The sequence below is a fragment of the Coccidioides immitis genome (assembly GCF_000149335.2).
Source record: "Coccidioides immitis RS genomic scaffold supercont3.2, whole genome shotgun sequence".
In the NCBI taxonomy this organism is placed as follows: domain Eukaryota; kingdom Fungi; phylum Ascomycota; class Eurotiomycetes; order Onygenales; family Onygenaceae; genus Coccidioides; species Coccidioides immitis.
In genome coordinates this window covers 4,431,469-4,455,464 of record NW_004504309.1, presented here as the reverse complement: position 1 = coordinate 4,455,464, position 23,996 = coordinate 4,431,469, and the positions used below count along the sequence as shown (strand labels likewise).

Below are 23,996 nucleotides of genomic sequence, written 5' to 3'. Positions count from 1 at the left end.
TTGTGCGAACAACGTCAACATCCCACCACCAACTTGCTGGGGTCATCGCGCTCTAGGGTCAGTGACAAGGGCAGACATTGCACTCAAAGGAGCCTCGGAACCTCCAGAATCCATTCCAAGATGCCTTCTAAACACTATCCAGTGACACTGTGACTTCACTGACCAACCACATCAATTTTTCAGCGGGGAACCGAGACCATTCCGCCATGGATGCCTATCCTCTTGACTACGTCGGCCACAACCTTCCGCTTGTTCTTCTCTCCGGAATTGAACCCGCTGGTCAGGAATCGTTACATCTACCGTCGTCCGATGTCACCTATCCCCAGTTGAATGAGAACGGTATCCAAATATTCTCCGACTTTCCGCCATTAACAGATGCGACTGCAAAGAGATTATTAGTTGACCTCCTGGCGGAGGATGCGTCAAAGTCTCCATGGAATGCCCGGGCATACGGCGGAAAAGCAAGAGGAATCGGGTTTAGAGTAAAACGGGTTGGGCGGGTAGGTTAGCAGTCCCATGATTCATGTTGTTCCCGGCAAGGTGCCTTTCCCCAAATTGCGTTTTACAAAAAAGGGACGAATTCAATCTGGAAATCCAGTCCGTCTCAAAAGTTTGTGATGCTGAATTTCTCTTGGTGTTCAGAAACTCGCTGGCGACTTCATCAAATTGAAACAGACGCGCTGACCGTCGTCCACAGACCTATACTCTCCCTCCACGTAAAGCCCGGCCGCCGATTCCATCGTCATCCCCCAGCAGCAGCAATCACAATGAAGCCGCAGGTGCTCCCCTTATCCTGCATTCGCCAATTTCCCCCCTGACCCCCGCCTCACCTACGTATCCAGATGGGATAGCAACGCCCTTATGGGTAACAAAACATCAGAGCTTGGTCCCTACCGCATTCGTCAATTTTTTCCCGCTTACACTTGACTCAAATATGGCGTCCCTTCGCGACAATCAGCTAAAGATTGAAATCAACACCTTAAAGAAAGATTGGGCCAGTTCTGGTTATAAGACAAGGTTCGTGGTCGCGCTTATATGTGAGGACGGGCCCGTGCCTGGAGACATAAATGATCGGATATCGAGCATACGGAGGGCTACGAATCTGGACCTTAAGAACATCTTCGTTCTTCCACCTACTCCGTCGCAGGAGGACTTTCGTGATTTTGTGAGGTCTCTCTTTTCTTCTCTGCAGGGTCCATGCGTCGAGTACTATCGAGATCTGTCAAAACACGCTAGGCGGAAAAGAAATCGAGGGTCTATACCTCCCCCAACAGCGCCCCCCACAACAGGAACATCACAAACGCTGGCAGCTCAGGGTTGGAATATCCGGTACGAGTTTAAACTCGGTGTGTTTGCAGAGTTTCGCCAGGAAATAGATGCTGCCTGTCGAAGTTACGAAAGCGCGTATGCGCTACTCTTCGGGGAAGAAGTGTTTGAAACGATTGCTGGATGGAGTCCTCGGTTCGATGATGCGCGAATGTTAGCTGATGTTCTTGCCATTCGGATCATTCGATGTCTTTTGTGGACTGAGCAGACAACTTTGGCTGTTCGAGTATGGCTGATGCATGAAAAGCGTATAAAGGATATTGTTGGCAGTCGTGGGAAGGGTACTAACAACTATGGCTGGGAAGCCTGGGAGGCTAGATGGTCGCTAGTAATGGCTGATCTGATGCGCCGAGCAGATTTATCCGTTCTAAAAGTCCCAAGCCATGCAGCAGACTCCTATCCAATCCGCCAGGCGACAATATATGCCCCCCCGGAAGAGACTATATCTGCTAACGAAAGGCTGTACCCTTGGGAATTACTCCATCATGCGGGCTACTGGCTGAATCGGGCCGCTAAGCATACTTCACGAAGAAGGTTATTGGCTGAAAAGATCCCAGACGAAGATAGATCCGCGCCCACCCAAGCGTCACCTGCCCAGGCAAAGGGTCGATCAAATGTATACGATACATACCTCGCCCCAGAGCCTTTCGATGAATATCCCCTTTCTGATAGCAATGGTACAAACCATTCAAAACTGATCATTAGCTATCTTACAGCTTCTTCGGAGGAGTTTTCGAAAAGAGGCCAGTTACGCATGGTAGAGAGCCAGAAACTAGATATGGCAAGGGAGCATATGCGCCTAGGCGAATGGGAAATTGCATTGGATATCCTCCAATCAATATGGCCGGTCCTGACTTGGAGAAGGGATGGTTGGTGGCACCTAATGGAGGAATTTGGGTGGGCGCTGAGGGAGTGTGCACACCAAGTTGGGCACTCTGAAACCATTATAAGAGTTGATTGGGAATTGATGAACCGCTGTAAGTGACTGTCGCAGATGCACACCTTCTTTGTCTTGTCTCGAACAAATTTACTTCGAAACCGTACTGCAGAGCTTTCTAATTATTCATAACAGGCTTTACACCGAGAGTAGGATGGAGCTACGATCTGAAAAGGGGCGTTGTAGATCTTCCCACTGTCGAGCCGAAGCCTTCCATCGTATTCAAGGAAGAGGAGGTAATTTCATTTTGTATGTTGTCGGAATATCTGATTCTTTAAGCTTCTCGGATATCCTAATTTGGCAAATAGTGTCAGCCTCATTCGCTTTCCAAAAGCTAGAAGGGAACGTCGGCGAACCATTGCAATCTCAGCTCGTTATTGGATCGTGTGCTCATGGAAGCGCTTCGCCGATTTCTTTAACTGAGGTGAAGGTCACCTTTGAGGGTAGCCTTCGTCCAATCAAGCTCCAGGCAAGCCATGAAGCCGCGATAGTCGCGTGTAACCAAACCGAGATTTCAAATATCACGCTGTCTGACTCCCTACTATCGGATTCGGCCAGTATTCTATCACATCCGAGCAATCTGCCTTCCATGACTAGCACGGCCGATCTGACATTAGCTCCGGGTCAGACTAGGGTTTTCAATCTAATATCTATACCGCGTGAAGCTGGTGAAGTCAAGGTGTCTTCAATCACTTTGATGTTCGAAGATGAAAGGTTTGACATTACGTACGTCGTAACTCAACAGCCTTCCAAAGAATCTGTCTGGTGGACTTTGGGCAAAAAAGGCGCTATGTCAAGAAGAATTGGCAAAGATAGAGATACTTCCGCCTGTAATATTTTGCCAAAACCACCGAAGGTTCTTATCACAACCCCCTCATTGCGCAATCACTATTATACAGATGAGCATATGGTCCTTGACATTCTAGTTGACAATGAAGAAGACGAACCGGCGGAGATTTCTGTTGAAGTTAGGTTACTTGGGCAATCGGAAGCGTCCGCTCAAATACATTGGGCAGATGAACCAGAGGCCGATGCTCAGTCTAATAAGTTTGCTCCTACAACCCCAACTGGTTCTGACCCCTCTCTGGGCCAAATAAAGCGAAGGAGTATCGGTATCGTTGATGCCACTTGCCGGAGAACACTACCCCTCATGTTCACAGACACGTCCATGCCACAAGACTACGAGCTTGAAATTTCCGCATTCTACCATCTTGTTTCAGATCCGGCAACGCCGATATTCAAAACAGTGACTCTTGACCTCTCTTTTATTCGCCCCTTTGAGGCAAATTATGAGCTCATGCCTCGTGTCCATCCAGATGCTTGGCCGGACTTTTTTCATCTCGATGAGCCTGGATTTAGTGATGAGTCCGAGTCCAGGGCGCACGGTCTGCAGCAACGATGGTGTTTGAATTGCAAGATAATCTCATTTGCCCACGAAGCTCTATTGATTGATGAAGTAGAGGTAACAGTAAACGGAATAGCGGGCGGGCTCGTTCGCCAGGTCGGACCAGGGTTACGCAAGGATAATAACGCAGCAGAGATCCTCCCGGAACAAGTTCGCGAATGCGACTTCAATATTGAACTTCAACGCCTCGCTCTTGACGACCGCCAAACGACGACGCTAAATCTATCCCTTGATATCAGATGGCGCCGGCAAGGGGCAGAAGCGGCATCGTCCTCGACCATTGAAGCATTCATACCTACAACGACGCTCCCAATTCCCCGCTTCGTCATTCCTATGGGAGAACCACGCGTTCTGGCAACGGTTATGCCGTCGTCGTCTGCCATCCCCGGTTTCATCCACCTGAACTACACGCTTGAAAACCCGTCAATGCACCTTCTCACTTTCAACATTACCATGGAAGCCAGTGACCAATTCGCGTTCAGTGGGCCAAAGTCGATCGCAGTACAGTTGGTGCCGTTGAGCAGACACACCATCCAATATAACCTCCTGGCAACTGGAAAAGACAAATGGATCCAGCCTCAGTTAGTGGTAGTTGATTCCTACTACAACAAGACGCTGCGGGTGTTGCCCACGGAAGGGATGAAGGCGGATAAGAAGGGAATTTTGATCCATATAGCCTAATCCAGGCTTCCATACAAGAGGTCTGCTTAGATAGAGGATAATCTTTACAAAAGTCACCACCCCCAGAATCCTTTGCTAGGCTGTCAACCGAACCTTCAATTCCCCCCTTCTTCTCTTCTTCTTCTTCTTCTTCTTCTTCTTCTCACCGCCCGTACGGAGTATAACTAACTAACTAGTGGTTAGACCCTGGGGGGGGGGGGGGTTAGTGTGAGTGATCACCCAGATTGCTGCCGGGTTACTGTCAAGCTGCCAAATAACCCATCCAGACCAGGGAGGGTTGGAGATAGATATGTAATCACTCTAGAAGCTGAGTGCTTCTTGATTAAATTATTAATTCAGCTCCATCTTAAATTTTAGGCTGGTATTCGGGACCAGGACAGGACCATTTCCCATTGAAGCTGGTTCTGGTCCCAAATTTAGAAACAGCCAGAATCCCAAATATGAAATCTTAGTCTCATATTCTATTCTACTCAAAAGCTTGAGATTCTGTTCCTATCTTTATTTCATAAACTATTTCCTGATCCCATTCTCAAATAGAAAGTTATGTTCTATATTTCATTTCAGCAGAGAAGATAGACTTCCATTTCTTATTTCAGCCAGATTTAGAGTGAAATCAGAATGGGATCACATTTTCCAGCTCCATTATATTAAATTTATAGGGAAGAGTTAAACTGATCAAATTTTGCATAAACCATTATCAAATTTTATTACTTTTTTGATAAAGACAGAACTTTTAGAAAAATCAATTTAATTGTAAAGAAAAATAAAAAAAAAGAAAAAAAAAAAAACAACTATTAAAACTAATTAATGATTGAAGTCAGCAAACAATCAAGAACTATCATAGAAGTAACAAGCTGATATTGAACTTAGACACTATTTGAAGACTTCTTTTGTGATATTATGTATTGTACATCTAGATATATAATACATCTTTCAACTTGAAATTCTAATTGCACAGCTAGTATGCCTCAATATTTACTCTATCTTGATGATGCCAGTTCTTGACGATAAACCTTGTTTGGATCCTGCCCCGTATGCCGATGAGGACCAACCATCTGATTCCATCCCTGAAGAGTATGATCTTTGAGGGACTCCCAAAACAAGAAAAATCGCAATAAGAAACAATTCAGAGGGGTAGTGGAAAGGGGAAACATTTCCAAGCACCAAACTTTCCTGGAAATGGGTAACCTCTGCATCCATAAACCCCTTCTCACCACTGGGGGGTTTCAGAAGCAAATGTCTCATTTCGACAGTGTAAATAATGGTGGATAGTCTGGGCAGTTGTCAGCAGGTCAAAGGGTGCTGCGAAGATGCAATGAAGAAAAGAAGACTCACGGAAGGGGTTGGGGAAACAAGGTCCCAGCAGGACCTCTTTTCCCAACCAATCACTTCTTGAAGGTTGGTCTGGGCATGTGCCAAGTCTTCCCTAATTCAGCCTAGCTCAATCACGTGATTGAAGGCTCAGGTCAAGGCTTGGCATCAAGGTCCGGTTGGAGAAGGGCTTTCTTGTGGGCTACGGTTCTATATACATCTACTGCATTTGGAACCCTTCGAAGGACGAAATTCTACACGTTCAGGATGTACGGTTTGATGAAACCCGCCGCTACGATCCTGAGGAAGTTTTCCTGCAGCGTGAGTGCAGAGAGGCATTTTTTAAGCTGTTCTTGCCCAGACGCTGCAACACCAATGAACCGATTCCACTGATCCTGATCCGTCTCGTCATTTTTGCTGGATATTCGGCGCAGTTCTTTCCGGTTTCGATACTCCTTGCGCTCGGTATTCATGATGTGTGCATAATCCCCGATCAGCATTTCAAGCTTACCATGATTCTGCGCTAGATCGTCCTCTCGTCCTCCTCCTTGATTAGATCGTCCCGCTTCTCGACACAGAGGATTGTGTAGAGATATATATTTAGGGAGTCGAAGCAGACTTTATAAAGTGATGAAAAAGATTGGTTCTGTTGGAACCTCTCTTCACGCCAAGCTGATTAGGTAATCCTGTTAGCTAACTAGCGGTTAGATGGGGGGGGTTTAGTGTGGGTGATCACCCAGGTTGCTGCCTGGTTACTGCCAAGCCACCAAATAACCTGTTTGGACCAGGGAGGGTGGGAGGTATATTATATAATCAGTACAGCATGATCAAGATCACCAATTCAGCTCCATCTCAATTCATTCTGTATTGTACAGGAGCTTCTGCTTCTGATGAATCTACATTAATTGACATACTCTCTGCAACACTAGACAGCATGGCCACTCCAACTCTGAACAGCCAGTCTGTCCTGATGGTGAAGATGGAGACATGTGTATAGCATGCACTTGATAGCATCCTGAATGCCCAGCCAAAGAAGACCTGAATTAGGCTGGTATTCGGGACCGGGACAGGATCCCATTTCCCATTGAACCTGGTCCCTGTCCCGAATTTAGAAACAGCCGGGATCCCAAATATGAAATCTCAGTCCCATGTCCTATCCCACTCAAGAGCTTGAGGTCCCATTCCCATCCCTATTCCAGAAATTATTTCCTGGTCCCATCCTCAAATAGAAAATTATGTCCCACATCCCATTCCAGCAGAGATGGTAGACTCCCATTTCCCATTCCAGCTGGGTCCATAGTGGGACTGGAATGGGATCAGAATTCCCAGTCCCATTGTGTCAAATTCATAGAGAAGAGTCAAACTGATCAAATTTTGTGTGGACTGTTATCAAATTTTGTTACTTTTTTGATGAAGGCAGAACCTATAGAAAAATCAATTTGATTGTCAAAAGAAACAAAGTATTAAAACTAACTAATAACTGAAGCCAGCAAACAAATAGAAACTGTCTAAATAACAAGTTAATTATCATCATCATCATCTTCATTATTATTATTATTCTTCTTCTTTCTCTTCTTCTCCTCCTTCTCCTCCTTCTTCTGCTCCTCCAGAACTGGCTTTGTGAACTGGACAGGGGCTCTAATACCTGCCATTTGATGGGTGGAGACCCTGACAGCACTGGGGGAAGGCAGGAAGGTGGCAGTAGTAGTTGGTGGAGTGGAGGCAGCATGCAGGTGGTGGATGGTGATGGCAGAGATGAGATGATCAGGTGCATCAATTGGGCTGAAATAGTTTGATCTGATTTTAGCACTGATGCCAAGAATGAGCTTCATATCATTAGTGTTGACTGTAATGTGCTTATAGTATGCCATTACCATAACAGAGCCTATATTACTCAGTATAATTATTGATGCCATTGCTAAGAGTGACTTACACTCAAACAGAGTGCACAAGATTGCTTCAGCTGCCTTCTGAAGTAACTTAATGACAGTATATTGCCAGTAATATTCATGTTCTTGATGACAGAATAAAGTAATTTCCTGAACCAATTGCTGGAATGGAGTCACTGACAAGATTAGCTTGATAGAGCTCTGGAAGTGATAGATTTTCTTGATGGTATCTATTTTTATTAATTAGCATCAAGACTGTTACTAAAAATTGTTACTTTTTGACATACAAGTGCCAGCCTTCCAATTTTAAATGGGAGAATGGGGACAGAAATTCTTCTGGTCAAAGTTGGCCAGATTAACATCTTTATTAACTTTATGCTAATTACTCTTCTTCAGGGCCCATTCTTTCAATGTGGCCTTGTGCTGCTCCTCTCCAGCTGTATGAAATGAATGTGCATGAGAAAAACTAATATCTTGTCAGTAAATAATGTGCACCAGAGCAGTATTCTGCAAGCACTCATCTCTTAATATAACCTATTTTATTGCAGTATATGTTCATTGTATGTGTGGATGTCAAAGTGCAGTAAATAAAAAGATGGTGGGGGAGAGAGAGAGAGAGAGGAATTATCAATATTAGCTCTGAAGAGAAAGAAGAAGAAGAGAAAGAGAAAGAGAAGAGAAAAGAGACTGACCTGATGTTATTATTCTGTAGCCAGTATAGCAACAACACATTAATCTTGCTTATAGCAACATGTCTGTAGAATGTAAACAATATGTATAGTAACCATTCTACAGTACTTGATCAATACACTCTATAATTCCATTATCCTGTAGCTAGTATAGCAACAATGTGTTGAGCTTGCCTATAGCAACATGTCTGTAGAATGTAAACAATGTATATAGTAATCATTCTATGCAAGTACTTGATCAATATACTTTATAATCTCATTATTCTGTAGCCAGCAATTTAACTCATTGCATACAATTGTGAAGATGGGGCCAAAACAATATTCAATAAGAGAGAAGACCTGTATGGCATGGGAGTACTACCAGATCTTGAAAGGCCATCAAAAAGATATATTTAAGGCAGGAGAGATGAATTGCAAGGCATGCCATGATGTACTGAAGAGAATTCAAGCAAAACATGAGTGGTATGCACCCTCAGTAGTTTATGTTAAATCATATTAACATTTATTGCAGGCAGAATAGCAGTGAGAAGAATTGCAAGATAATTGAAGATAAAGCTATTGAAGAGTTAATGATCAAGTAATTTGTCAAGAGCAAGTTAAAGAAGTATCATAAGCACCAGCTCATGGTCTCTCAGCAAAAGAAGAGAGAGAAAGAGAAGAAGTGTTACTGAGAAGAGGCTACAGAGACTGAGAATGAAGCTCAGCAGAAAAAGAAGGTAGAATTCAAAAGTAATGAAATTTGATAATAGTTCTGACATATTTAGGTCAAAACAAGCCAGACACAGCATTCTATTACTGCATGTAGGGAGGCCTGATTCTGCCAAATGATAGCCAGACTTGAGGTCAAGATTATGGTTCATGATTATGATTATCTTGCTGCAGTTGGTGTGTTAAGAGAGGGGGTTGAGAAGAAGATGAGGGGATTCCTGAACTAATTACAGGGTCTGAGTGAAGACAACAACAGCTCACCTGCTCCAGAGAAGATGGAGAAAGATGATTTTGAGATTGTGGTGTTCTCTAATGAGAATGATGAGAAGAATAATAAGATGGAGAATAATTGGATTATTGATATCTAGAGGAGAAAGTTAGATTTTTAGTTCTTTTTTCATATTAATTTGAGAATGAAGTGCCATTAAATTGGCAAAATATTTTATTTTTCTGAAGAAGAATGTTCCATTTTGTAGAAGAATTAAGATTTTGTAGTTAGTTGCTGTACTTACAGAGTAAAATGAGACTAACTATCTAGAGATTATCAAATTTTGTGTAGGCTCTGACCACATTTTGTTACTTTTTTGACTAAGGCAGAACTTAGAGAAAAATCAATTTAATTATGAAAAAAAAAAAAAAAAAAAAGAAAAATCTAATAGCTGAAGCCAGCAAACAAGCAAAATCTACAGAGATTTCTTCAGAATTGATCATAGTTCAACATGGAAAAAAACAATTTGTATTATGGAAGGAGCTGCATCATAAGTTGTTTGTTACTTGATGGTTGACTACTGAAGCTGCTCAGTTGATTAATAATAAGAAGTGTGATGACCCCAACTGGAAGGCAAAGCAACATCATTCTGATTTTTGGTCAAAATTTAATCAGATGGCAGAGCATTCTAAGAGTACTTCAGAGATGATTTGCAAGCATTACCAAATCTTTCTCAGCTATTCAAGCTTTTCTTGAAATGGTACAAGTGATCTGAAGAAGCATTTAACAAGCAAAGATTGTACAAAAACTGGTGATGGACAGGGTAACACTCTGGTTAACATGATGGTAGGTCATGGATTCTAATTTTCCAAATGTAACAAATTTTAGTAATGGTCCTGGTATCTTAGCAACAGTTTTCAAAGCATTCTCAAACAGATTCAGATCTGCCTGTTTCTGAATGCAATTGAGACAATTTTCTCCAGCAGCTTGTGCAAACATTAATATTCTTGAATCTCTTATTTTGTGCTATTGAGAATCCAGCATTCCATACATTAATAACCATGCTCAATCCTGCAATGGCTTTACAGATACCCACACAAGAAACATTATATCAGATCATGAATGATATGTACAATCAGCTATTCTGAAATCTTCTCTTTGACCATGACTCAACAACTAAGGTATTTCTGACAGTAGATAATTAGACAAGTCCCAATAATCTTGTCTTTATGACAATTAATGATTATTACATTACAAAGGATTGGAAGTACTGTGAGCATTTACTGAATTTTGAAAGTTTAGAGGGTACTCATACTGGCAAGAATATGGCAGAGATTCTTCAATAATCACTAGCAGCATGAAGACTTGAGAGCAATCTTCTTGCAATTACAAGTAACAATGTGTCAAACAATAGTATCATGTGAGCACATCTTACACATCAGTTAAGGCCAGCATTACAGCAGTTGAACAAGATAACTGATTGGAATGCAGAGAGTGGAACAATACTCTATCTTGCTCATGTGATTCAACTTGTGGTTTGAGAGCTGGTTTGCAATCTCAAGATTCAGCCAGACAATGATGCTCTACCCACTATCTTTAATAAGAGCTCAATTACTGATGACCTAGCATCAACAGACACATTTGCAAATACTCTTAGAAAGGTAACAAAATTTGATAATAATCTTGATATACTTGAGTTGATTTACTAATCTTTGCTTGATAATAGATTCATCTTGTTGTCAATGCAACCAATGTCTTCCCCCAACTTGCTGCACATTTCCAAGAATATCAACAAGAGAACCAGCACAAGATGATTCAAGATGTTTGCACAAGATGGAATTCCATCTATAAGATATGTGTTTGTGCTTTGTTGCTTTGACAAGCTGTGAACTCATGGATCCAGAACTTATCATCAAAATACTAAAGGCTTTGCTTATTGGATCATGACTGGAAGCAGCTAGAGTATATGATTGGACTGTTACAGCCATTCAGTTAATTTATCAAGATACTGTTCAAAACAACAGGCCCAACAATTTATCTGGTATGGACAATATACAATCATCTTTTCCAGTATTTAGAAAGAGAGAAGGACAAGGCCCAACAGTTAATAACAAGAGAGAACATTCAAGAAGCTATCAAAGCTGCCAACTTGAAATTCCAGAAATACTATAATAATACTGAGCATTTAAAGAATAAGCTGCTAGCTGTAGCTGCTGCTCTTCATTCATTATGCTGCATGAGAGCATATGATTCAGAGGATTGGACCAGTGATGAGTGTAAAACATACTAACAATATATTTTGAGGTTTTACAAAAAGTATTATAAGAAATATGAACAGTCAAGAGAAGTAATACTTGATGTAAATGATATATATTTATTATAAGTATTATTCTGATTTCTTCTCTGCTAACTTCTCTAGAATATTGAGCAAATGATTTTTGAGAGATCCCATCAAAGATGAGCAAATTTCTAAAATGAAATGGAGTAATATTTAAATAATGAGAATTTGACATCATCTCAAGCTTTAATTCTGAAACAGTGGAGGATGCTAGAGCCTGATTTTTCAACTGTTGCTTGAATAGCAAGAGACATTCTGGCTATATCTTTAACAGAGATTGAGGTAGAATGGGTTTTCAATATTGCTTGGGATACATGTTATTATTAATAATTGTGGCTCCATGCATCTACAATCAAGAAGATCATGCTGCTTAAACATGGAGATAAGATGCATATGCTGGATGAAGCACTTATATTGCATGAGAAGTTGGTCAAGAAAGTCATCCAAGATAATCAAGATGATCAAGATATTTCAGAGATTATACAGAAAGAGATTGCAAGCCTGCTAAATCTACTACTCAATTCAGATAAGAAACAGAAAATATATCAATGTTATCAATAGATAGACTCAAGTAGCTAATAGCTTGCAATATGATCCAATTATGCAAAAAGCATTATCAAATTTCAGTACTTTTCTGAAGTTGAATAAATTGATAAAATTATGTTAGGACCATTACCAAATTTTGTTACTTTTTAACAACATAAATGGAACTGGAGTTCCTGATCCCATTCTACACTTTACTGGTTCTGTCCCATATACAATATTGAAATCCTGGTTCTATCCCATTTTGTCATGTCAGATCCCAGGCCTGTTCTACTAGCTAGATTTTGATCCTGATCTCAATCCCATCCCAATCCCAGTTTCCATGGAACTGTCCCAATATGCTGTTAAATAACCTGGTCCCATCCCATTAAGCTGAGCTTCAACCTGATCCCATCCTCAGGACAGGAATTGGGATGGAAATCTGGGACCAGGATGGAAAATCCTGGAACCAGATACCACTCTAACCTGAATGCAGTATAAGTTATGCCAGAAGAAGTAAAGAGTAAATATCTGTATTATATGTATTCTCTTGTTAATTCTTGCTCTCTTCTGTTCTGTTCTTATACTGTACAAGATATCTGTATTGGTCTGGCTGACACTTTCTAACTTCTACTTGCTAGCATTTCTGCTGAATGAAGAGCTTTCAGAATAAAGAGCTGATAACAGAGCAGAAGCTGCTCTGGTTTCTATTTGAATATATGATTAACTATCCAGCTAAAAGATTCTGCCATTCCTACAACCATATAAATAAGAATGGAGAGTCTGTTATGCAAATCCTGAATCAATCATTTATCAAGATCTACAAGACTGTAATTGTCAATTTCTGAAGCTACTAATAAAATTATTATATAAACTTTCATCTTCATCCAGTTAGCCAGGCTGTCTGAATCTTGCTTGAAACTCATTCAAGACAGAAGTATGAATGCAAGAAGACAGAGTTTATAGATTACAGTACAGAAACTCTACTGAATAAATATCATGAGAAGAATATTATATAACTAGTTAAGTACTGCTGACAGAACTGGTCAGAGTTCAAAAAAGATCAGTCAGTAAAGCTACATCTCTGCACTACAGTAAACTTTCTAATAAGCTACAGCATGCTTCTCTATAATAAATTCCACTATATAATACAGCTGGCTGATCTCTTTATTCTGAAGCTGACAAATAAAGACCTAATCTCTTACTTTCTCATGATTTTGATCATGAGAAATGGCAAGACTAACCAGATGGGCCAGATTGAGTATGCTACAGTAATGTGCTATCACAATCTCTTGCTCTACATCATGACACAAACAATCTTTTATCTCTTCTATTAATGGAACATTGTACAAGAGCCACCACTCCAGTTTCACAACTGCCAGAACTGATACCAGCTGCATCTAATCAAGAAAAATGATATAAGAAAGCCTCTATTATATAAGATCCAGCTGGACTGAATTTAATGCATCTACAGTAGAACAGAGCTTTCTGGCCTGAAGAAAATTTATACTTAATAAGCTGCTGAAGCCAGGCATGCAGAGCAAATTAAAGTCAGTAAGAGCCAGATCTGCTGTACTGAAAGATAAAATAATAATGTTCTCAGCCAGTACTATCTGACTAACATTTTCAGAAAGTTTGTACAGGCCATGACTGACTTTAACTTTCATATATCTGGGAACTTCTATCTGCTGTACACCAGAGTGCTTGTATCTGAGTCACTGGAGCATACTGTCTGACTTTAGATTAATGACTGGATATGGTGATTTAAGTTATATAATGTCCAGAACCCCAACTTCTGCCTTCAGAGATTAAAGCTGAGAAGATTTTCAGATCAGAGTGATTCTTGAGATTAGCTCAGAAGATCTTCTGCTGTACAGCTGGATAGAAATAATCTGACTGCTCAAGAATTTCTATATCTGCTTTATTATTTCTGTATAGTTCTTCTGCAGAACTCTGTCATTCTTCAGTCTCTCTTTTTCAGTTATTTTCTGTGGACCAGCTCTGTATTCATGAGAGAGAATTATTATTAATTTGCAGAGACAGTCCAGATGGCCAACATTTATAAAGAAAAGCTGTATGAAATGCAGCTGCAGTAGACAGTATTTATAATGACAGATCAGCTGTATATTGTACAGCAGAATCTAAGTATGGCCTGTAATTATTTATATACTACTCTGGAAACAAGACTGCAAAAAATTAATAATTAGTTAGAAGTACTGACCAGTAAGCAGATTTCTTTTCTTGTATGAGTATTTTCTGCTGGTTAAAGAATAATGACAGCAGCTGCTGTCTTTAAAGATAAAAATGAAGAGAGAGACAGTAGTTCTACAGTATTCAGAGAAGCACAAGTTTCAGTCTGTTTATTAGAGATAGCTTCAGCCTCTGCTAGTACCTCTGTTCCAGTCACATACCAGCTTTCTTATATACTTACTACAGTTCCAGATCTGTAGCAGGAATGAACAGTTAATCTGAAGAGTAGCTCTTCAGTATAGAGTCTAGATTAGGCTGGTATTCAGGACTGGAACAGGATTCCATTTTCTATTGAACCTGGTCCCAGTCCCAAATTTAGAAACAGCCAGAATTCCAAATATGAAATCTCAGTCTCATGTCCCATTCCACTCAAGAGCTTGAGATCCTGTTCCCATTTCTATTCCAGAAATTATTTCCTGGTCCCATCTTTAAATAGAAAATTATGTCCCACATCCTATTTCAGCAGAGATGGTAGACTCCTATTTTCTATTCTGGCCAGATCCATAGTGGAACTGGAATAGGACCAGAATTTCCAGTCCCATTATGTTAAATTTATAGAGAAAAGTCAAACTGATCAAATTTTGTGTGAACTGTTATCAAATTTTGTTACTTTTTTGATAAAGGCAGAATCTATAGAAAAATCAATTTGATTATTAAAAGAAACAAAGTATTAAAACTAACTAATGACTGAAGCCAGCAAACAAACAGAAACTGCCTAAATGACAAGTTAATCATCATTGTTATTATCTTCATCATTATTATTATTCTTCTTCTCCCTCTCCTTCTTCTTCTTCTACTTCTTCTTCTTCTTCTCCTTCTTCTCCTTCTCCTCCTTCTCCTTCTCCTGCTCCTCCAGAACCAGCTTTGTGAACTGGACAGGGGCTCTAATACCTGCTATTTGATGGGCGGAGACCCTGACAGCGCCGGGGGGAGGCAGGGAGGCAGTGGTGGGTGGTGGTGGTGGTGGTGGAGCGGCGGCAGCAGTAGTTGGCGGGGCGGGGGCAGCATGCAGGCGGTGGGTGGTGGCAGCAGGGGCAGTTGGCGGGGCGGGGGCAGCACGCAGGCGGCAGGTGGTGGCAGCAGGAGCAGAGCAATCAGGCACATCAATCAGGCTGAAATAGTTTGACCTGATTTTGGCACTGATGCCAAGAACAAGCTTCATATTGTCAGTGTTAACTGTAACATACTTACAGTGTGCCATTGCCATAATAGAGTCTATATTACTCAGTATAATTATTGGTGCCATTACTAAGAGTGACTTACACTCAAACAGAGCACACAAAATTACTTCAGCTGTCTTCTGAAATAACTTAATAACAGTACATTACCAGCAATATTCATGTTCTTGATGACAGGACAAAGTAATTTTCTGAATCAATCACTAAAACAGGGCTACTGACAAGATTAGCTTGATAGAGCTCTGAAAGTGGCAGATTTTCTTGATAGCATCTATTTTCATCAATTAGCATTAAGACTGTTATCAAAAATTATTACTTTTTAACATACAAGTGCTGGCCTTCTAATTTTAAATGAGGGGATGGGGGCAGAGATTCTTCTGATCAAAGTTGGTCAGATTAATATCTTTATTAACTTTATGTTAATTACTCTTCTTTAGGGCTCATTCTTTCAATGCAGTCTTGTGCTGCTTCTCTCCAGCTGTATAAAATGAATGTGCACAGGAAAAACTAACATCTTGTTAGTAAATAATGTGTGCCAGAGCAGTATTCTGCAAGTACTCATCTCTTAATATAACTTATTTTGTTGCAGTATATGTTTGTTATACATGTGAATGTCAAAGTACAGTAAATAAAAAGATGGTGGAGAAGAGAAAAGAGAGAGAAATTGTTAATGTTAGCTCTGAAGAGAAAGAAAAAGAAGAGAAAGAGAAAGAGAAGAAAAGAAAGACTGATCTGATGTTATTATTCTGTAGCTAGTATAGCAATAATGTATTAATCTTGCCTATAGCAACATGCCTGTAAAATATAAATAATATATATAGTAATCATTCTACAGTACTTGATCAATACACTCTATAATCTTATTATTTTATAGCCAGCATAGCAATAACATGTTAAGCTTGCCTATAGTAACATGCCTGTAGAATGTAAACAATATATATAGTAACCATTCTATATAAATACTTAATCAATATACTCTATAATCTTATTATTCTATAGTCAGTAATTCAACTCATCACATACAATCATGAAGATGAGGCCAAAATAATATTTAATAAGAGAGAAGATCTGTATGGTACAGAAGCACTGTCAGATCTTAAAAGATTATTAAAAAGATATATTCAAGACAGAAGAGACAGATTGCAAGATATACTATAATATGCTGAAGAGAATTTAAGTAAAATATAAGTAATATGCACTCTCAGTAGTTTGTGTTGAATTATATTGATATTTATTGCAGACAGAATAACAGTGAGAAGAATTGCAAGATAATTGAAGATAAAGCTATTAAAGAGTTAATAATTAAGTAATTTGTCAAGAGCAAGTCAAAAAAGTATTATAAGCATCAGCTTATGGTCTCTCAGCAAAAGAAGAAAGAGAAAGAGAAGAAATATCATTAAGAAAAGATTACAGAGACTAAGAATAAAGCTTGACAGAAAAAGAAGATAGAATTCAAAAGTAACAAAATTTGATAACAGTTCTGATATATTTAGACTAAAACAAGCCAGATACAGCATTCTATTGCTATATATAAAGAGATCTGATTCTGTCAAATAATAGTCAGGCTTGAGATCAAGATTATAATTCATGATTATGATTGTCTTGCTGCAGTTAATGTATCAAGAAAGAAGATTAAGAAGAAGATGAGAGAATTTCTGAACTAATTATAGAATTCAAGTAAAGATAACAACAGCTCATCTGCTTCAGAAAAGATGGAGAAAGATGATTTTGAGATTGTGATATTCTCTAATGAGAATGATAAGAAGAACAATAAGATGGAGAATGATTGAATTATTAATATCTAGAGAAGAAAGTTAGGTTTTTAGTTCTTTTTTTATATTAATTTGAGAATGGAGTATTATTAAATTGGCAAAATATTTTATTTTTCTGAAGAAGAATGTTCCATTTTGTAGAAGAAGAAAATTTTGTAGTTAGTTACTGTACTTACAGAATAAAATAAGACTAACTATCTAGAGATTATTAAATTTTGTGTGGACTCTGACCATATTTTGTTACTTTTTTGACTAAGACAGAACTTAGAGAAAAATCAATTTAATTATAAAAAAAAAAAAAAAAAAAGAAAAATCTAATAACTGAAGCCAGTAAACAAGCAAAATCTACAGAGATTTCTTCAGAATTGACTATAATTTAATATGGAAAAAAACAATTTATATTATAGAAGAAGCTGCATTATAAGTTATTTATTACTTAGTGATTGACTACTGAAGCTGCTTAGTTAATTAATAATAAGAAGTGTGATAACTCTAACTGGAAGATAAAGCAACATTATTCTGATTTTTGATTAAAATTTAATCAGATAACAGAGCATTCTAAGAGTACTTTAAAGATAATTTGTAAGCATTATCAAATCTTTCTCAATTATTCAAGCTTTTCTTGAAACAGTACAAGTAATTTGAAGAAGCATTTAACAAGCAAAGATTGTATAAAAACTGGTGACAGATAGAATAACACTCTGGTTAACATGATAGTAAGTTATGGATTCTAATTTTCCAAATATAATAAATTTTAGTAACAGTTCTGGTGTCTTAGTAACAGTTTCTAAAGCATTCTCAAACCAATTCAGATCTGCCTGTTTCTGAATGCAATCAAGATAATTTTCTTCAGCAGCTTGTGCAAACATTAATATTCTTGAATCTCTTATTTTATGCTATTGAGAATCCAGCATTTTACACATTAATAATTATACTTAATCTTACAATGACTTTACAGATACCTACACAAGAAATATTATATCAGATCATGAATAATATATACAATCAGCTATTCTGAAATCTTCTCTTTAATCATAATCTAATAATCAAGATATCTCTAACAGTAGATAATTAGACAAGTCTCAATAATCTTGTCTTTATGGCAATTAATAATTATTACATTACAAAGAATTGAAAGTACTGTAAGCATTTACTAGATTTTGAAAGTTTAGAGAGTGCTTATACTAGCAAGAATATAGTAGAGATTCTTCAATAATCACTAGTAGTATAAAGACTTGAGAGCAATCTTCTTGCAATTATAAGTAATAATGTATCAAACAATAATATCATGCAAGCACATCTTATATATCAGTTAAGGCCAGCATTGTAGCAGTTGAACAAGATAACTAATTAGAATGCAGAGAGTAGAACAATATTCTGTCTTGCTCATGTAATTTAACTTGTGGTTTGAGAGCTGGTTTGCAATCTCAAGATTCAGCCAGATAATAATACTCTATTCACTATCTTTAATAAGAGCTTAATTACTGATAATCTAGTATCAACAGACACATTTACAAATACTCTTAGAAAGATAACAAAATTTAGTAATAGTCTTGATATACTTGAGTTGATTTACTAATCTTTGCTTGATAATAGATTTATCTTGTTGCTAATGTAACTAATATCTTTCTCTAACTTGCTACACATTTCTGAGAATATCAACAAGAGAACCAGCATAAGATGATTCAAGATGTTTGCACAAGATGAAATTCCATCTATAAGATATGTATTCATGTCTTGTTGCTTTAACAAGCTGTAGACTCATAGATTCAGAACTCATTATTAAAATATCAAAGACTTTACTTATTAAATCATGACTAGAAGCAGCTAGAGTATATAATTGAATTGTTGCAGTTATTCAGTTAATTTATCAAGATACTGTTCAAAACAACAGGCCCAACAATTCATCTGATATAAATAATATATAATCATCTTTTCCAGCATTTAGAAAGAGAGAAGAACAAGATCCAACAGTTGACAATAAGAAAGAACATTCAAGAAGCTATTAAAACTGTTAACTTGAAATTTCAGAAATACTATAGTAATACTGAGCATTCAAAAAGTAAGCTGCTAGCTATAGCTGCTGCTCTTTATTTATTATGCTGCATGAGAGCATATGATTCAGAGAATTGGACTAGTGATGAGTGTGAAATATACTAATAATATATTTTGAGGTTTTACAAAAAGCATTATAAGAAATATGAATAATCAAGAAAAGTAATACTTGATGTAAATGATGTATATTTGTTATAAGTATTATTTTGATTTCTTCTCTGCTAACTTTTCTAAAATATTGAGCAAATAATTTTTGAGAGATCTTATTAAAGACAAGCAAATTTCCAAAATAAAATAAAGTAATATTTAAATGACAAGAATTTAATATTATCTTGAGCTTTAATTCTGAAACAGTGAAGAATACTAGAGCCTGATTTTTCAACTGTTGCTTGAATAGCAAGAGACATTCTGGCTATATCTTTAACAGAAGTTAGAGTAGAACAGGTTTTTAATATTACTTGAGATACATGTTATTATTAATAATTACAGCTTCATGCATCTACAATCAAGAAGATCATGCTGCTTAAACATGAAGATAAGATGTATATGCTGAATGAAGTACTTATATTATATAAGAAGTTGGCCAAGAAAGTTATTCAAGATAATCAAGATGATTAAGATATCTCAGAGATTGTACAGAAAGAGATTGCAAGCCTGCTAAATTCACTACTTAATTCAGATAAGAAACAGGAAATACATTAATATTATTAATAGATAAATTCAAGTAGCTAATAGCTTGCAATATGATTCAATTATGTAAAGAGTATTACCAAATTTCAGTACTTTTCTAAAGTTGAATAAATTGATAAAATTATATTAGAACTGTTATCAAATTTTGTTACTTTTTAATAATACAAATGGAACCAGAGTTTCTAGTCCCATTCTACACTTTACTGATCCTGTCCCATATATAATATTGAAATTCCAGTTCTATTTCATTTTGTCATGTCAGGTCCCAGGCCTGTTCTACTAGCTAGATTTTGATCTCAGTCCCAATTTCATCCCAATCCCAGTTCTCACAGAACTGTCCCAATATGCTATTAAACAATCCAGTCCTATTTTATTAAGCTGAGCTTCAACCTGATCCCATCCTGGGGACAGAAATTGGGACAGGAATCTGGGACCAGAATGGGAAATTCTGGAACCAGATACCACTCTAGACATCTCTCACATCTAATTTATTCTTTCAGAATTCTGTGGCTCTTTTGTTATTACTGACAAGGTCTCCTGTATTTTACAAGAAGATACATATTGGTATGACTGACCTAATTAACAACCCAACTGAATTGTGGTAATTATGGAGCTGGAGAAGCTCTATTAGATGTTCATCAGGTGACTTTGCATGATATTCTGATGAGACACCAGTCTTTTCTTCTGATTTTATTTATTTCAGGTGCAACAATACTGCATGTAAGTGCACTTGAAATGAACAAGAAATCTATATCAGAAGAATTTAATTTGTGGATTAAGACTGAAGACTGGCCTGCATAAAATCTGATAAAATTATTCTTATTATCCAGTACACTATTACTGTCAGCAGCTTTAATAAAAGAATTCATTTGCTGAGACTTCTGCTTTGCTTAAATAAGCTGCTCTTACTGAAAGATCAGGAAACTTACATTATATATAAAGACAACATTCTAGCTCAACTAGATGTTCATCTTGACTATATTTTTAACAGATCAGATAGCTACAAACTCTCAGAAATAAATAGGTTCTTTGTATGATAAGTAATGAATACAATTTGCTACACATCATCTGTACAAGAGCTCTGACTTAGCACTCTGCTCTGAAGTGAACTGGAAATTATAGCATATGAGAGAGATATGCTGATCAAGATGCTCTGTCCAGATGACTTTATCAAGAGAACTATATTTATTCTCTTCCTGCTGTTTATTGACAGATTCAGTCTATATTAAAACATGTACTGAAATATAACTAACTTCTATATAATTTCTGCAGGACTTAATAATTCTGAAAGAAGACAATAAAATAATATATATATAATTGCTCTTGATTCTCATGCTACAAATTTTTCTGATGTTGTAGAGATGTTGATTTTCAGTTTACAAGCAGTTGAAAGAGAATTTAATATTATAATAACTGGTGAAGAAACTGTCAGAATTATTACTTCTTGTATTACTTATCTTGATAACATGCTGCAGCAAAATAATAATACTGAAATCAAATACTTTACTGCAACAGTCTTCTGTTGAAGCTGTACTGTCTCTAATGTGGAGAGGTTCAATATGAATTTTAACTTAGTGAAATATAACTGATATTATTACCAGTTACTTAATTTGCAGGCTGAAATTAAGATAAAGCAGACTGTTCATGAGTGAGAAGCACTGTAGAAGATTCATAAATTAATCAAGAAAAGTTCTTCAGTTTTAAAGATCTGTCTGATACTGAATCTGGTGACATTTTTCTTTTCTGATCTCTGTTATAGTGAATTTTCAGGCCTGTCCAAAATTGTGCATATATTATTAATATTACATATATTAACATCTGAGAGGCAGAAGAAATACTGCTAAACTCTACAGAGATTTTTATTTTAAAGATACTGGATCTGACTGCAGTTCTTAATTACTTATCTGGAGTTCTACTAAATTCAGAAATACACTCAAGCTTTAATTATGATTTCAATTATACTCTGCTTTGCTCTAAAGTCTGACTGAATTCAGACTGTTGTTCAGCAGACTCTTTATAACTTCTTTAATAAATAGTTAATTGATTCTAATATTCTGTATTTATTACTTGCTAAAATCTTTAGTACTATTGCAAGAAGTAATTTATTATTAACTTCTCAGATATCTGTTGAGTACAATAAACTTAAAAGTGTAGTTATTAATACTTAAACTATACTTCAGAAAGTAATAGATGCTACTGTCATGACTGCTGAGATATTATAGTTGGCTAGCCAGACAGTATAAATGCTGAGATCATGACAGAATTTACTAGTGTTTAATTAGATTGTAATACTTCTGACAGAGAACATTTTAATCAACTCTGTCAGTATTGCTTTAAAAGCAGATAAGATGTTACATGCTTTAAAATACTGATCAAACATGCATATTGAGGTGCACTATACTAACCAGGCAAAGAAGTATACTGTATCAAATAACTACAATATACTAATTGAAGAGAATAAACACTGTAAATATAAAGCATTTGTGCAGCAAATCAACAAGTATAATGTTGAAAAGATTTTACTGATTTATGAGAACTTCAAACACACTATATTCTTGATTCTTGATAAGACTCTTATGAAATTAAAACTCTATATCAGTAGCTAGATAAAGCAACTTCATCACAAATATCTGATTCTCATGCAAGATCTTGTGTAATTGGAACACAATAAGCAACAAGATGATAATGAGAATGCTAATAAAGCTGATGATTTATATGCTACTACCTCCTTCTATATCTTAATCAATGTCTACTGCCAACTACCAGCTAGTCACAAAGTTATGAAATTGCTTGATTTATAAAGTATACAGCTTTCTGAACTATCAATTATGCATTTCTTTTTGCAAAAGCTCTGACTTTTATATAGCAGTGATTGGACATATTAATATATACTTGATGGAGGTTTGACCCCAATCTGATTGTTTTAAAAGCTGACTTTTATATTTAATGAAGATGTGCATTATACTATATTGAAACTTGATAATCTGATGGAGTATACTCATACATCAGATATCAAGATCAGGCAAATAAGATGCATATTCACCCATAACCAGGACAGCTGCTGAAGAGTTTTTTTTACCATGTTTTCTGCTCATGAAATTTGATGTAAGAGGGTACTGGATTTGCTGATTTTACAGATGAATTAAGATGAGATTTATATAATTAATCTACCTGCAATCTGCAAACCAAGCCTTTACACAATATCTGTCAGTAAAGATTCTGAAAGGCTTAAACTGGATTCTGCTCTGCTGACTACCTTTCTCAACTGCACTTGGAGTGTTTCCTTTTTATAGATGAATTGGGTGGTTTGATGTATGTAGTATTGCACATTAGTTGAAATCTCTCCAGTGTCTGCTGGAGTAACTATACTATAATGATTTCTATACTATAAATATTTATAAACCTGAAAAGGTATCCCAAATGTTTCTAGATATATTTGTTAATCAGGGGTTTGAATGTTTCCTGATTTCTACATTGAGGATCAGAAGCTACATTTCTGAATTCAGAACATATATATTTTTAAACTTCCAAACAACTGTGGATTCAGATAAACATATATTCCAACATAAACATATCAGAACTAGTGGATCTACAGTTTACAAATCCTCCCCATTTCTGCTATGGCACCTGACCCAGTTGTCAGGCCTGATCACTGGGCTGGGCGCCCTGCTAACTAACACAACATATACTATATTGAGTAACTGGTTATTATTCTAATATAGAGTATAGCATAGCTTGAGAAATAGATTCTCTAACTCTATTAAAGAAAATAAGTACACTGAAGACTTGCAAGATAGCTAGGACTGAAGATCTTTACTTAAGTACAGAGTATAATCTCTAAAGTTTATGTACTTGATAATAGCTAAATTTATGAAAATCAAGCAAAGCTTGCAGAATATTTAGACTTTCTAACAACAGATATGTTGTGAGAATGAATACAATTAGATAAAATTAACTATATTTTGACTATAGTTCACAAGAAATACAGTAATTTCTTTAGTAAAACTGGTTCTGTATACAGATCTGATATCTTAATC

At 37.0% G+C, this 23,996-nt stretch overlaps 4 protein-coding genes across 4 annotated transcripts; 1 reads left to right on the top strand and 3 right to left on the bottom strand.

The window, feature by feature from the left end:
- The first annotated feature begins 41 nt into the window (after nucleotides 1-41).
- Nucleotides 42-4,463, top strand: CIMG_07161 (uncharacterized protein). The gene is made up of 4 exons (XM_001243264.2): nucleotides 42-500; nucleotides 698-2,303; nucleotides 2,399-2,512; nucleotides 2,572-4,463. The coding sequence occupies exons 1-4, from the start codon at nucleotides 207-209 to the stop codon at nucleotides 4,347-4,349; spliced, it is 3,792 nt and encodes a 1,263-aa protein (XP_001243265.1). The 5' UTR covers nucleotides 42-206; the 3' UTR covers nucleotides 4,350-4,463.
- Nucleotides 4,464-5,307: 844 nt separating this feature from the next.
- Nucleotides 5,308-6,674, bottom strand: CIMG_13116 (uncharacterized protein; the record flags this gene model as incomplete). Its single annotated transcript, XM_004445395.1, has 6 exons — nucleotides 5,308-5,416; nucleotides 5,564-5,622; nucleotides 5,685-5,775; nucleotides 5,934-6,207; nucleotides 6,317-6,346; nucleotides 6,575-6,674. 6 exons carry the CDS (start codon nucleotides 6,672-6,674, stop codon nucleotides 5,308-5,310), a joined length of 663 nt encoding a protein of 220 aa, XP_004445452.1.
- A 506-nt stretch (nucleotides 6,675-7,180) lies between these two features.
- On the bottom strand, nucleotides 7,181-8,070 carry CIMG_13115 (uncharacterized protein; the record flags this gene model as incomplete). Its single annotated transcript, XM_001243263.2, has 4 exons — nucleotides 7,181-7,545; nucleotides 7,594-7,779; nucleotides 7,936-7,986; nucleotides 8,067-8,070. The coding sequence occupies 4 exons, from the start codon at nucleotides 8,068-8,070 to the stop codon at nucleotides 7,181-7,183; spliced, it is 606 nt and encodes a 201-aa protein (XP_001243264.2).
- A 6,987-nt stretch (nucleotides 8,071-15,057) lies between these two features.
- Nucleotides 15,058-15,605, bottom strand: CIMG_13114 (uncharacterized protein; the record flags this gene model as incomplete). Its single annotated transcript, XM_001243261.2, has 2 exons — nucleotides 15,058-15,479; nucleotides 15,593-15,605. The coding sequence occupies 2 exons, from the start codon at nucleotides 15,603-15,605 to the stop codon at nucleotides 15,058-15,060; spliced, it is 435 nt and encodes a 144-aa protein (XP_001243262.2).
- Nucleotides 15,606-23,996: the final 8,391 nt, after the last annotated feature.

Coding starts and splice junctions, on each gene's coding strand:
- CIMG_07161 (XM_001243264.2), top strand. CDS start 207: ATGGATGCCTATCCTCTTGACTACGTCGGCCACAACCTTCCGCTTGTT. Junction 501..697: donor GAGTAAAACGGGTTGGGCGG/GTAGGTTAGCAG, acceptor CGTCGTCCACAG/ACCTATACTCTCCCTCCACG. Junction 2,513..2,571: donor AGAGGAGGTAATTTCATTTT/GTATGTTGTCGG, acceptor TTTGGCAAATAG/TGTCAGCCTCATTCGCTTTC.